This window comes from Malus domestica, chromosome 13 (genome assembly GCF_042453785.1).
Source record: "Malus domestica chromosome 13, GDT2T_hap1".
NCBI lineage: Eukaryota > Viridiplantae > Streptophyta > Magnoliopsida > Rosales > Rosaceae > Malus > Malus domestica.
In genome coordinates this window covers 21619109-21633773 of record NC_091673.1, presented here as the reverse complement: position 1 = coordinate 21633773, position 14665 = coordinate 21619109, and the positions used below count along the sequence as shown (strand labels likewise).

Below are 14665 nucleotides of genomic sequence, written 5' to 3'. Positions count from 1 at the left end.
TATACATTAGAAAAAATATATATATATATATATAAAAATATATAAATAGTGACCAAACCAAAAGTACTTCTTGGGTTTACAGTTCCGTAATGTCGAGTACTTCAAGAAAACGCTAATGGATTAATTCATACACCTCGCTATGTGTTGGTCAACGGGAGTCAAGACCCTCGCCTCTAGGGGCATTTTCATAAAGTCACACTTTTAAAATTAATAAAAATATAAAATTTGGGACGGGTTGTCACAACAAATGCCGCCGAGGCATAATTTTTTTCCCTATCAAAATAGGCCTTACTCATTGGAGTGTAATTTGAAGGGTTCATTTCCATATTCTTATCATTCATCTCTTCTTGTAGTTGTTTGGCCCGTTCTTCATGCCTACACTTCCTTTGTACTGCCTCAAGGGCATTTTGCTCTGACATTAATCGCAATGAGGCCGCCACTTCATGTTGAGCGGCGTAATCATCATTTGCCTTACCCTTTCCTTTAACCTTCGCGTCTTGTTTCGTCCCATAGTCCTAGGTATGGAACCTTCACCTGTAGATAAATTTTCTACCCTTGTTTGTTGAATGGTAAGAGATCCATCTTCATCCATATCTGCAGCTGAGGATGCAGTTCCGAACACCGGCGTAGGAGCTCTATGTTGAGGTGGATCTTCAAATAACACCCACCGTTTACTAATTTCCCAACAACTGTGAAACTGAAAGGGTTTCAAGTTGCTCTCCATATACAATTCCTCTGCTTGGCGTACCTAGAAAATATAATTACAAAAATTAAAGGAAATTAATTTATGAAATTAAATGTAATATAATTAAATATTTAAAATAAATTGTGAAAACACTTACTTCGTCGTTGTAATTAGCCCCGCTTTCATGTCTACTTGCGGCTGCTAACAATGCTTGATGCCATTTGTTTAAACTTGGCTGAAGATGTTTCTTCCATCTTGAAGAACAACTCTCGTGGTTTCGGATATTCAGTGGAGTGGTGCCTTCATAGAACTCGAAGTATTTTTTGGACACACGAATCCAAACACCGTCATTTGTTTGACAATTCCCTCTCACACTATCTTCCGACACCCATCAATAAGCCTTGCAAAGAGCTTCATCTTCTTTTCGGGTCCAAGCCCTACCTTTCATTGCAGACGAGGCCATTTGAAAATTATTGAAAAAATTGAAGAATAGATTTTTGAAAGAGGAAAGAAAATATGATAATTGAAATGGTGTAGGAATGGTGAAAATTTTGTGAGGAATGGTGAATGAATGGTTTAGGTATTTATAGGAAGAAAAAAAATTAGAATTTTTAAGAATTAAAAAAAAAAAGGCCCAAATTTTTTTTTTTTTGAATCCAACGGTAACTGGCGTCAACTAGCCGTTGGATTCAAATTTTTGTTTAAGCATTCCTGTCGGATATAACTGACATGATTGCTAGAATTTCTGGCTAGCTCCAGTTTGGTTGCATGCGGCCAGCTCTTTGGCCCTTTCAGATTCCGTGGGGGCCATGAGCCCTCTGGCTCAGCCCTTGGTTGGAGATGATTTTCAGGCTCTTTTCGGCCTTCTGGCCTTCTGGACCCTTCGGTTGGAAATGGCCTTAGTATGGTTGGTTGTCTAAGGAGCTCCTAATTTAAATTTGTAGCTTTTTAGCCAAAATCCAACCAAAAAATTAAGAGTATGATTGAAAGTACTCCTAGTAAAGAAATCAATGGGAATAATACACATTTCTAAAATAAATAAAAAACACGTTTTTAAGCTATTTTTGGTCATGAAGGGCTAAACATACCTCTTAACTATATTTTAGTCCTCTAAAATTAATATTTTACTACTTTAGGACTAAATTTTTTCATCTCCAACCATGCATGACTTAATTTATTCTTCTTCAGTACTAAAAAAAAAAAATATTCTTCTTCATATTTTATTACTTTTTAAGGCCAAACCTAACCCATTCTAGGACTACTTGGTGCATACCCTGAAGCCAAACCTAATATGATTCTTTTAACTCGATTCTCTTTAGCCCTTTAGTCGAAAACTTTCATCAGTTATATGGCTAAATGTTGCCTATAATCCTTGACTGAAGTGGAGGTGGACTGGGCTAGCAACGATCGCCAAGGGTTGAGTTGGACTGGGCTATGGGGTGTGTTTTGTTGATCGGACATCTTGTTTTGGTCAAATTGTCGATCCCGTATCTAAAACTCGGCTCACTTTATTTTTACATTGCATTTTACTCGTCATCATAACTATGGTGTATGTTCATCATTCACTTAATCAATTATTATGTATCATTTCACTTAATTCTAGTTAATTTTCACATTAAATGTTACATTTTCAATTTTAAAAAAAGTTTACCAAGGTTAAGTAAAAAGACAAATGATTAGATGTGTAATGAGCATACACCAAAGTTTAGGGTGGTGAGCAAAACCTCTCCCTTTACTTTTGGAATGATTTTGTTTTATGCATTAAACTTCAATTTTCAATGATAATGCCAGAGCAAATATAAGATCCGGAAAAACTAGAATCCATGGACTGCCAGTACAATTAAATACATCTAACGAGTAATGAAACAGGCCACTAAGCATTGGTAATGTTTCTCTTTAGTTATAAACAAGAGAATTTAAGTTAAACTCATATATATAAAATGGCGAGTTTGACAACTAATATCGTTGTATTAAAGAAGTAATGAAACAACTAAACATGAGAAGTTGAAATTACATTGTACAACACAACCCATTCGAAGCCACATATCATGGATGAAAAATTATCTGATTGAACTTGAAGCACCAGTGTTGACGAACTAATACGTAACAAGAGGAGAGAAACTCGCATGAAATATCTCTTAAAACTAATATATATTGTTTTAACGACACTAACGATGATATATATAAATTATTGTCATGCATTCAAATGATACATCATATGTCAGTTAGATACGTACATTTGAATGCATTTCTATAATAGAACGCCTTGTTAGTCTCAAGTCTCAACACTTTAAGAAAATCCTGACTTCATCACTTTATTCAAAGAAGTAGAATCTCCTTATTCTAATTTTTATATATTATCACACCCACCAAACTTAATTGGATAAGATTCTCATACGTTTGTTTGTCACCGAATCAAAATCTCAGATTCTTGGGCTAATTAACATTTCTAGAGAAGTGAAACACCTTAAGCTAGAAAACTGTGATGTGGGTCCCTTCATTATTCTACTAAACTCCTACCCCTTTGTTTGTTAGTGTGTCATTCCAAAGCAGATAAGGATAGAATTTAGGGCATGACGTGGGGTTACAAAAGCCCTAATTTTTTACCTAAGAAAATATCTAGTAGCAATGTAATCATGTTGTCGTCTTTTGAATTTCAGTGAGTTCATCGTGATCTCTATCTTATTTTTCCTATTTATTTCTTTCACATGGAGTCGAATGTTGCAAGTGTGTTATAAAAAAATGCTTATAAACTCATGTGGATCCTTGATATTGTTGTTTGTTGGGTTGGAAATTCACTAGGAAGAAAGCTAAGTGTTAATGAGCCTAATTATTTTGAGTTTTTATTTTTATTTGGGTGAAAGAGGAAATGAAACCATAGTTAGTATGATTACACAAATCTTAATTAGGATATGATAGAAGTTATAGGGTTTTATCTCATAGGTGTACAAGAGTATGATTTTGTGATTTTTGGCATATGTGATCCAGAAGTATATATAAATAAGTTTGACAGTTGGATCGTTGAAACTAGTTTTGTAGAATGTTTGTCCCGTCAAAACAATTGATTTAAAAACAAAGTTTATTGTATACTTCCGTTAAGTAGAAAGTAAGATTTTGTGATATCCACTAGTGTAAATATTTTATATTGATGACCAGGTTCGCTCATTGTATTATGCTAGGGTCAACGATTGTATAGTAAAAAAAACATCAAAATCGGAGATAAAGTGACCGTTAAATCGTGAATTTTGGTTTCTAACTGTCGGAGGATATCGTCCCATACTTAATCCATGAAAGTTTGTTTTTGGTATGCAATCTTGGAGTATATATAAACACGTTTGATGGTTGGATTGTTGAAATTAATTTTGCAGACTGCGAAAATCATTGAAGGAATTAAATATCAACCATGTCTCTCACTTTTACTCAACAAAATAAAAACCCTAAACACTAAATTACACCTGTGCGATGAAATCTGGAAGATTTGTCGAGCAAACTTTTACACAATAAGCGCCATTTTTCCCCTGGCGCCAAAACATGGCCTAGCGTGCCTTGCAAAAATATTTCGTCAAGCAAAACCTCTGACATATAAAACCCTAGATGGTCCAGATTTGCCCAAGCACTTTTTGTTTTCGTCGAGTAAAGTCCCTTTTGCAAACGAAGGGAGATTTGTCTAGCAAAATGTGGTCGGGGAAATGGTATTTTCTGGTAGTATTATTGTTGATGCACTAACAGCTGACAAGTGCAACTGTCTTTAGGATTATCAACTACAAATGTTATGTAGTTAGGGTAGGAAAGCGATTTGAAAACATTGTTTTTCTCCCTTGGTACTATTGCTCATTTATGATCTTTAATGAATAACAATAAATCAAAGGAGAATCAACAAACATAGATAAATAGATGTATACGTAAGAAAAATATGATGGCGGAAATCATTTCCCTTAAACTATACTTGGCTCAAGATAAGCATTTTTGGAAACCAAAGCTTAAGATATTGTTTTGGGTGGATCTAAATCTTTTGGTTTAATGTGAAGTGAGACAAAAGATACACAAAGAATCCCATGGCTTTAAGCCACGTATATGTAGAACTTCTGCATGCATGTTAGGACAAGAAGAACTAGAAGAGCATAGTATAACAAATTTTACAGTAGGAATAAGTGGGTGGTGGAATGTTGTGAACTTGAAAATTACTTAGAGGGCTAATGGGTTTTCACCAGGTGTTGGATTTGCTTACTTCTTAAGGAGATTTGTTCCAATTAGTCACTGAAAACTCTGAATTAAATATAATCTGGTGATGCCATTAGAATTCTATGGTATTGACGGTGTGTTCATCAAAATGGGGGAACCTGGTGCTTTTTACTTTACTTTTTGAATGATTTTGTTTTATGCATTGACTTTAATTTTCATTTGATAATGTTAGAGCAAATATAAGATCTGGAACTGAAAAACTAAAATCGATGGACGGTCTGTACAATTACATATATTACTCTAACAAGTAACGAAACAAGCCACTAGCATTGCTACTTAATAATGTTTCTCTTTGGTTATAAGTGATAGATCTTAAGTTAAATTCATATATATGAAATGGTAATTCGACACCTAATATCGTTGTATTAAGAAGTAATGAATCAACTAAACATGAGAAGTTAAAACTTACATCGTACAACACAACTCATTGGAAGCCACATATCACATGAAAAAATATTTGATTGCGCTTGAAACACTAATGTTGACAAATTAATACGTACCAAGAGGAGATAAATTCTCTTAAAATATCTATTAAAATTAATATATATTGTTTCAGTTGCACTGCCTATAACATATATAAATATCATGCATTCCAATGGTACACTATCCGTGCGTAGATATGTCCATTTGAATGCATTTCTAGTAAGAGAACGCCTTGTTAGTCTCAACACTTCCAAAAAAAAAAAAAAAAAAAAAAATCCTAACTTTATCACTTAGATCAAATAATTAGTAGAATCTCCTTATTCTGATTTTTATTTATCATCAGACCCACCAACCTTAGTTGGATGAGATTCTCATACGTTTTTTTGTCACCGAATCAAAATCTCAGATTCTTGGATTAATTAACATTTCTAGAAAAGTGAAACACCTTAAACTAGAAAAATGTGATATATGGGTTCCTTAATTATTCTACTAAACCACTACCCTTTTCTTTGTTAGTGTGTCACTCCAAAGAAGATTGGGACATAATTTAGGGCAAGACGTGGGATTACAGAAGCCTTAATTGTTTACCTAAGAGAGTTTCTAGAAACAATGTAATCATATTGTTGTCTTTTGAAAACTCAGTCAATTCATCACGATTTGTATTTAATTCTGCTCTATTTATTTATTTTTAGATAGAGTTGATACTGTTGTGATTGGCTCATATTTTGAGTTGTTAACAATTAAGTGACTTTGTGTGTTATGCTTTCGGAATAGTGGCCAAATATGTCCATATCTCATTTTGGCTAATAGTGGAAGACAATGATGATGTTTCATGGGATTCCTTTTGTTTTGGTATTTTTTATTCATTTCCCATTTGCATGCCGAAAGTGGTTTTGGGTTTTGAGAAAAGGGAACATGATGGATCATCATTGTGTCTATGAAAAAAGGAGAAGTTAACTCACTTTTCTGTCCATTTAATTGCAAGGAGCCGAAGTGGAGAAGAGAGAGAGAGAGAGCATCCTGAGAAGGCATCAGAGAGCATCTAAAGGGGGAGAGCATTCGGCTCTCCCATGGGAAAGCATGGGCATGGGTGAGAGAAAATCAAGAGAGTTAGAGTGAAAAGTATTCTAGTGAAAGAACTCTTGGGGTAGAGTGAGACTTTTGAGAAAATTCTATGAGTGGGTGTACAAGGGATTTGGGATTGGGTTATGTCCATTTAACTCATGTGTACTTGTACTGTTATTCTCATAGTGAAGAGCAATATCTCTCCGGGGACGTAGGCAGGTTTTTGCCGAACCTCGTAAATTTCTCGGTGTCTTTATTTCTTGTATTTTATTCTGTTCAACTGTGAGTGTGATTTTGGTGAGGTTGTAATTTGAATCTCGTTTCCGCACTAATGAACGGGCCAAGGCACAACAATTGGTATCAGAGCTCGTTGGAAGCTTGGTTCGTTGGAGGTCCAGATTTGTTGTTCACCATGGAATTTTCAGTTGAGCAGTTTAAAGGGAGAGGCGATTTTACTCTTGGTAAAGGAGAGTAATGGAAGCCTGAAGAAATGAAATCCGTGTTCAGGGATGCTTAGATCAACTGTGAAAGTTGATGTTGAGGAAGAAGACAAAGGCCTCTTTCTTCTTATCTCACTTTCAGATTTGTACGAGAACCTTGTGAAACTTTACTGCATGGAAAGTTACAGTAAGTTTGGAGCAGGAGCAAGCTTCTTTGGTGTGGAATGATACACAAAGGAGACCATGGATGATGGTGGGCACAAGACTGCTTAAATTATTAAAGGTCGGAATCGTGGAAGAAAATTGGAAAGAGGATCTGAGAGAGACAGCAGGTTCAGATCCGGTTCCGGAGGCAAGGGTCCACCTTGCTACGGTGCAAGGCCGGGTTGTAGCAAGTTTGTGGAGGAAGACTTTGAGTATGCCCTCTAGGTACTCGAAGCAACACTTCTCCTGGTGATGTTTAGTCTCAAGTGTTGCAGGGGTTTTGCAGCAGGTGGAGCTATGAGATTCACAGGTGATGAGATGGTTCTGAGGTAGGAGGAAATGTGGGAATTTTGTCTGGCTCGATGGGTTGTTACTGGAAACGGGAGCGCTGACGAGTTTCCAGGTTGCAGACAATGAAGAGGAGGAAAACCTGCTGGAGGAGACGAGGATGTGTCGAGATCCTGTCTGAAGCTAAATTGTAATTTTTAGCTTGCAGCATCTGCACATGCATTGGCAGTGACTGAATCGGAACAGGACCAATGAGGTGGATTCAGAGTGTGCATGCTGGTACGTAAGGCAAATGGACTTTGGTGATGGGTGCAAGGATTTTTGCATGGTGTATTCGCCAAGGTAGAGATTGTTGTGATTGGTTTATATTTTGAGCTGTTAACAATTAAGTGACTTTGTGTGTTATGCTTTCGGAATAGTGGCCAAATATGTCCATATCTCATTTTGGCTAATAGTGGAAGACAATGATGATGTTTCATGGGATTCCTTTTGTTTTGGCATTTTTTATTCATTTCCCATTTGCATGCCGAAAGTGGTTTTGGGTTTTGAGAAAAGGGAGCATGATGGATCATCATTGTGTCTATGAAAAAAGGAGAAGTTAACTCACTTTTCTGTCCATTTAATTGCAAGGAGCCGAAGTGGAGAAGAGAGAGAGAGAGCATTCGGCTCTCTCCTGAGAAGGCATCAGAGAGCATCTAAAGTGGCTCTCCCATGGAAAGCATGGGCATGGGTGAGAGAAAATCAAGAGAGCTAGAGTGAAAAGTATTCTAGTGAAAGAACTCTTGGGGTAGAGTGAGACTTTTGAGAAAATTCTATGAGTGGGTGTACAAGGGATTTGGGATTGGGCTATGTCGATCTAACTCATGTGTACTTGTATTGTTATTCTCATAGTGAAGAGTAATATCTCTCCGGGGACGTAGGCAGGTTTTTGCCGAACCTCGTAAATTTCTCGGTGTCTTTATTTCTTGTATTTTATTCTATTCAACTGTGAGTGTGATTTTGGTAAGGTTGTAATCTGAATCTCGTTTCCGCACTAATGAACGGGCCAAGGCACAACAGATACTGCAAGTGTTTTAAAAAAAATTGTTTATATACTCATGTGGGTCCTTGAAATTGTTGTTTGTTAGTTGGAATTTCACTAGGAAGAAAGCTAATAAGTGTAAATGAACTTAATTACTTTGAGTTTTTATTTTATTGGGGTGAAAGAGGAAATGATACCATAATTAGTATGATTACACAAATCTTAGTTAGGATGTGAAGTTATACGGTTGTATCTAATAGGTGTGCAAGATTTACTCAACATCAATAAAGCAAGATTCAATAGATCTCCTACTCTGTTTAACGAACCAGGGAAAGCAAGTAGGGGAATCAAGGTGTGAAGTTATACGGTTGTATCTAATAGGTGTGCAAGAATTACGAGCATGAATGCTAAGGTACAGTTTGGTACGTGGGACAGGATGGAACGGAGTGGAATGAGGTGTTCCGTTCCACGTTTGGTGCGCCTAAAACGGGTGGAAAGCGCTTTTCCACGGGACAAATTTTGGGTGAATTTCCGTTCCGTCTCACCCCCTGGAACGACTCTTTCCACATCCGTGGAACACAAAATTATAACCTCTCCATCTCCTTCCTCATTGTTTCCATTCGAGGGCATCTTTGCTCCCTCTCTGTTCTGTCCCGTTCTGTCCCATCTCATCCCGTCCCATTCCGTCCCGTTTGCATACCAAACGATACCTAAGGGTGCGTTTGGTACGCAGACGGGACGGAACGGGACGGGACGGGACGGAACGAATGTGTAATTTTTGAAAAATACATGGGGTATATTTGTCTTAAAATGGTAAAACAGTGTGTTCCACAGACGTGGAACAAACCCGTTCCAGGGGGGAGGTGGGACGCAAAAACACCCAAAATCTGTCCCGTGGAACAGCCCGTTCCACCCATTTTTGGCGTACCAAACGCGGGACGGAACGCCTCGTCCCGTTCCGTCCCGTCCCGTCCCACGTACCAAACACACCCTAAAGGAACAAACAGGTTTACACACCGGGACACCTGAATTTTTCCCGTACTTTATGTGCTACCAAGCTCACACATGCATGTCAAACCACAATCTTCCCGATAACTTGGCAAATGAAAAACATGCCTGGGAAAAAATCGAAAGTCAAAATTCAAAAAGCAAATGGCTACATATAGGTTACAATCAAAATTGAAATCATGAGATCAAATGTGTACAACTGGTATCAGATGCTATGACTGGTGACAAACAACAGCCTTGCAAGACAAGTCATCATCTACAGTCCAAATACCGAATTCTTGAAGCCGCTTCTGAACTAAATCTGAAGCCATATCACGAGACCAAAAGACCATCTGTTTTCCATCCCCCAAAGATTCATTAACATTACTGTTAACGATCATGAGACCAAGGCTTGTCTCGTCCAGACTCTTGACCTTCACACCCTTCTCTTCCAAAAGCTTTGCCATTATATAACCAAAACTTATGCTCTGTCTTACTAGCAAAGAGTTCGCCATTGTTGCAAATTTGGATATAAAATCATCACCACCAATATTCTGAGCGAAAGATCTTCTGGCAAAGAAAAGTTCTGAGCTCTTCCCTACATAGAAATCGTATGAGGGATCAGACTCAACAAAAAGGTCACTGCTGAGAGGAAGCATGTTCCCATCCACCACCCAGGCATTGTACCCAGATTCTAAACACTTTTTTAATACATAGACCTTGATCATTTCCACATATGAATCTTGGAGAGACATCAATTTGTAAGCTCCAACACTCTTCAGGAACTGGTTTGTACCAATCACCGGATGTCCTCTTCTTGCCAGATCAAACACGAAGTCAGATTCAGGGCCAATAAGTACATAGTTCCATATATTTAGACTTTCAAAGTGGCAGAGCAAGTTCCTTACTGCCAGCTCTGATACCCCAAATAGGCTCACAATAATAACGGTGTCATGTTTCTGCACAGAATTAAGAACAGACCCGAGTTCATCAAGGCTCCCAACAACTCTGTCAGGAAATTTTTCTCTGAAACAAAAATCATACCACTTAAGATCACTCAATGGTTGCATATCCCAAAAATCTGAATCAAGATAACCTTTATCCAGTACATGGGAATCAGGCCCAGCTGTTTTCCCATAATTAACACCAGCATCCCGGTGAGAGACACTGAGCGCTCTCTCGTGCAAAAAATTGGTGTAGATATTAAAATAGCCACGGGTATGAATGAATTTAATGAACCAAGGTGTCCATATCTTCTCTCCCATCTTTTTATACCACCCTGTTGTCACCTGCACATGAATTAACATCTCAACTGAGGAATGAGTGAGATTGTAAAAAACTAAACAACAACAACATAGCCTTTTCCCACTAAGTGGGGATAGTGAAAAAAACTAAAAAAAAAAAAAAAAAAAAAAAAAACAAATCTAGAAACCGAATTTTAGAAGGTAATAAAGTACCATGCCATCAAGAAATGGCTTAATGCCTTTTGCCTTGTGATTGTCATACCACATCCTAAACTCCTTCCAAGGTTTAGGAAAGAGAAGCTGACCCCAAGTGCCAACTAGTTGGTACAAGAAGAGTCGTGTTCTATCATCCATTTGTAGTTTGTTCCCGTGTTTACCTATAAGGCAACAAATCAAATAAAATTTATCCAATTGTAGTTTGCTACTGTGTGCCAACAACAAATCAAATAAATGGAAATTACAAAGGTAGGTTCTCCCTTTCTTTTCCATTCGTTTTCATGAACAAAAAAGTAAAAGAAATATGCCAAGCTAAAAGAGGATTTAATTGCAACCTTATTTTCAAATCCAAATATTCAAAACTGAAATCCAAATATTCAGCACTGAAATTTGATTTGCCTTTACATAATACAATCATGCAAACTAGTATCTTATAACATTCTTGCCAACCTACATCATTCAGATCAGAATCAGTTATCGGACAATGCTCAAAGTACAAGAAATTCAGTACTCGTACTAACCATAAGCCCTTTTACATTTTCCTTTTTGGGTAACTAAATTAGAAATAAGGCATTCCAAGATTGATATTCTAAAGAAAAATAACAAACAAAGAAACCAAAATAGGATGGTACCTGGGACAAACCTTGGTCGCTGCAGTGATGCCCCGTAGATGTAGGGACGATAGTTAGAGGCATTGTAATAGTAATTCACAACCAGACTTCTCAGGAACTTGTAATACAGCGGTGAGACCTCCAAGTCATCTTCCACAACAAAAACGAACTCGTTGTCAGAACTGGGCCACCAGGCCTCCAACCATTGGGCCTGAAGGCCAACATTTGCAGTCCGGTAATGGATGAGTTTGTTCCCAAATTTCCACTCAAACCCATCTACAAACTCCAAAATGTGATGCGACTCCTGCAACTTTTGATCAATGTTTGAAGGGGGATCCCCGAGGGCAAAATGGTCTACGTAGACATGGAGATGGACCTCGTCAGTGAGGTAGTTAGCGGCAGCAAGGGAACGTAGGCAGCGAGCTACCGAGTCAAGCCGATTGAAGGCAAGGACCTTGATGATGAAGGTGAAATTGGGGTTAGAGTTAGAATTTTGGGGAAGGAGAGTGAATTTAGGGTTAGGGCTTGGGGGGGAGTGGGGAAGAGAGGAGTGGTAGTAGGAGAAGAAGAAGAGGACGGAGAGAGAAAAGAGGAGGAGTGGGAGGAAGTGTCTCCTTGGTCCCACCATTTCAGTAGGGCTAGGTTTGGGATCTGAAAGTAGAGAAGGTCATTGTGTTTACGTTGAAGATGTTCAAATAGCTTTGAGGATGAATATAGATTCAATTAACCAAGGTGTTCATATCTTATCTCCCATCTTTGTTGTCACCTGCACATAAAGTTCACATCTTAAATGAGTAATAATACCAAGATTGGTTTGGTCTAATATGGGGTTAAGAAGATTGATTAGTTAAATAACACTAGTTTGGGTTTGATTTACAATAAAATTGAACTATCTAATAAATGTTTTCACATTAAAAATAGAAATTGAATAAAATAAACAATTCTTATATCATTATGGCATAAAACAATAAATTAAAAAACATATATTCTACATGAAATATTTCCCGTCTTTCTTTTTGTTGGATTGAAATATTTAACTATCAAAATATTAACAGTGATGTTCATCACGAATCTTTTCATATCGATCAAGTTTATGAAGTGCTATCCATTGACAACGAAATGATACTTAAAAATAGAACTCATCTTATCAATCTCCATATCTAAAACCAACACAATCAAGAAACGAAAATCTTAATGCAAATTCAACCCAGTAAATGTGATAACCAATATCTTCAATGCAACAAACACTAGATTCCGTATACATGTTAGTAAAATGCATTTCAGCCCTTAGTCTCCATTTCCTGGTTCAAAGTTTTATAGTATATTGGCACAAGTTAGTGAAAGGCAACTACATCATCGAGCTTCCAAAAACGTAGCAGTTTAAAATTCTGTGACGTCAACGTGGCTGAGAGCATTAAAATGCATGAGAAACATGTGACCAGAGAGATGCAATAAGGTCTAGAATAATAGATCAAGACAACATGTTAAAGCAAGAATTTTTTTAGTATAAAGGGATAAAAAAACATATAAACCAGGAAACTATTAAGATCGAAAAGCACCATCTAAACAAAACATTACACAGAACTAGAGAACCAAATGCACATTGGTTTCTACACACCAAGGAAAATTTACAAACCAAACCAATTTGCCAAAAAGAGAGTAGTCCTCAAATCATGGCATGGATTCTCTTTGTTCTAGAAGAACTTGTGCATAATGTAATTGGCATCGTCGTCACAGCCAGTTAAGCATCCGATAGACACCAAACCCAGTTAAGCATTATACACACCATCTAGATAAAACATTGCGGAACTACAGAACAAACAATAAATGAACCTTGTTTTCCACACTTCAAAGAAAGTTAAGAAAGTGTACAACTTGAATCGAATTTCGGACAAGTGGGTTCTCTTTGTTCTAAAAGAACTTGTGCAGAATGCAGTGCAATCACCATTGTTGTCCCTAACAGTTAAGCATCAGAAAAACACCAAGTCCCAACCCAGTAAAGAATTACATTTCTATTTGGTAAAATTACGCTTTAATCTTCAGATACTAATTTAATCAGCAACAAAGAGCAATTTTCACAAACATATTAATGATTTAAAATAAATAAATAAATAAATAACCCATTAAAAAAACAAAAAAAAAACTTACTTGCCTGTTGCTGAGATGCGAGAGTGATCAGGACAAAGCTGCGAGATCTATGAGAAGGAGGGTGTGAGATCCAGAGGGCAACGAAAATCAGAGACGGAGCTGGGGGATGCTCATCGATGGCGTAAAGTGGTTGGAGATGGCCGGAGATGCAATGGAAGCCGAAGGTGGAAAAACTCGGCCTTTGTTTCTATCGGTGGTGCTTTTGTTTGGGCTCTTGTTTGTTCAGTGACAAGTGCGGTGGATTGGAAAACAATCCCAGTCCAAGTTCAGCGTTACCGCCAAATACAAAATTGGGCTGGTCTATCTCAACCCACTTCTGCGTACCTTTATCAGCTCAACAATACCAGAGTACAAATAAAGGAGCTCATTTAGAAGTATTTTTAAAATGATTGAAAATACGTTTGATGAAATTAATACAGTTTAATGATATTCTTTTTCACTTGTAAGTCAGATATCTTAGGTTCAATTATCACCAAATGCGAATTTGAACCACATTATTGCTAGCTCATTTTGAGGCTAAGCCCACCCCTTCTTCCTTAGTGTTAATGATATTATTTGTTCAAACAAAAAAAAAGCAGTTAAAGTGCTTTTTGGAGGAAGCCTTAGGTATGTACTTTTTGCAGGAAGTACTAAAAGTGTTTTTCCAAGATCCATTGGGATTTTTACTTAGGATTAGTTTCATAAACATTTTTATTAAAAACGCTTTCAGTTATTTTAAAATCGATTCAAATGAGCCCCAAAACAATATATATGCGCTCAAGCGTAATCAAATTAGTAACTTAACACAATATTAATCACTTGTTTGGATCCTCTCTACGAAGTAATTTCATGATTCAACTATTCATCTATAGATCATCGTTTATAGATCATTCTTATAAAAAAATATACTCAAAATCAAATATCGTTGAGAATATTTTGCAATTTTATCAATAACGCTGTATTCATCTATTATGTGGGCATGTGTGTTTTTTATTTGTATTCACAACCATGGTCCATGTGTTTTTTTTTATTTTATTTTTATGGAAAATACTATGGTCCATGTGTTTTTAACTCAACTATATATATACTCGTTTAACAAAACTGGAAATGAG

General features: G+C 37.0%; 1 protein-coding gene across 4 annotated transcripts; it reads right to left on the bottom strand.

The window, feature by feature from the left end:
- Positions 1-9438: 9438 nt before the first annotated feature.
- Positions 9439-13875, bottom strand: LOC103429988 (uncharacterized). 4 transcript variants are annotated; one of them, XM_070810900.1, is made up of 4 exons: positions 13579-13875; positions 11448-12192; positions 10813-10976; positions 9439-10644 (listed from the first exon to the last, which is right to left on the bottom strand). In XM_070810900.1, the coding sequence occupies exons 2-4, from the start codon at positions 12052-12054 to the stop codon at positions 9589-9591; spliced, it is 1827 nt and encodes a 608-aa protein (XP_070667001.1). In that variant the 5' UTR covers positions 12055-12192; positions 13579-13875; the 3' UTR covers positions 9439-9588. The 4 variants fall into 4 exon arrangements, with proteins under 4 accessions (XP_070667001.1, XP_070667003.1, XP_070667000.1 ...); XM_070810902.1 differs by having other exon boundaries at positions 11459-12192; positions 13579-13825; XM_070810899.1 differs by having other exon boundaries at positions 13575-13805.
- Positions 13876-14665: the final 790 nt, after the last annotated feature.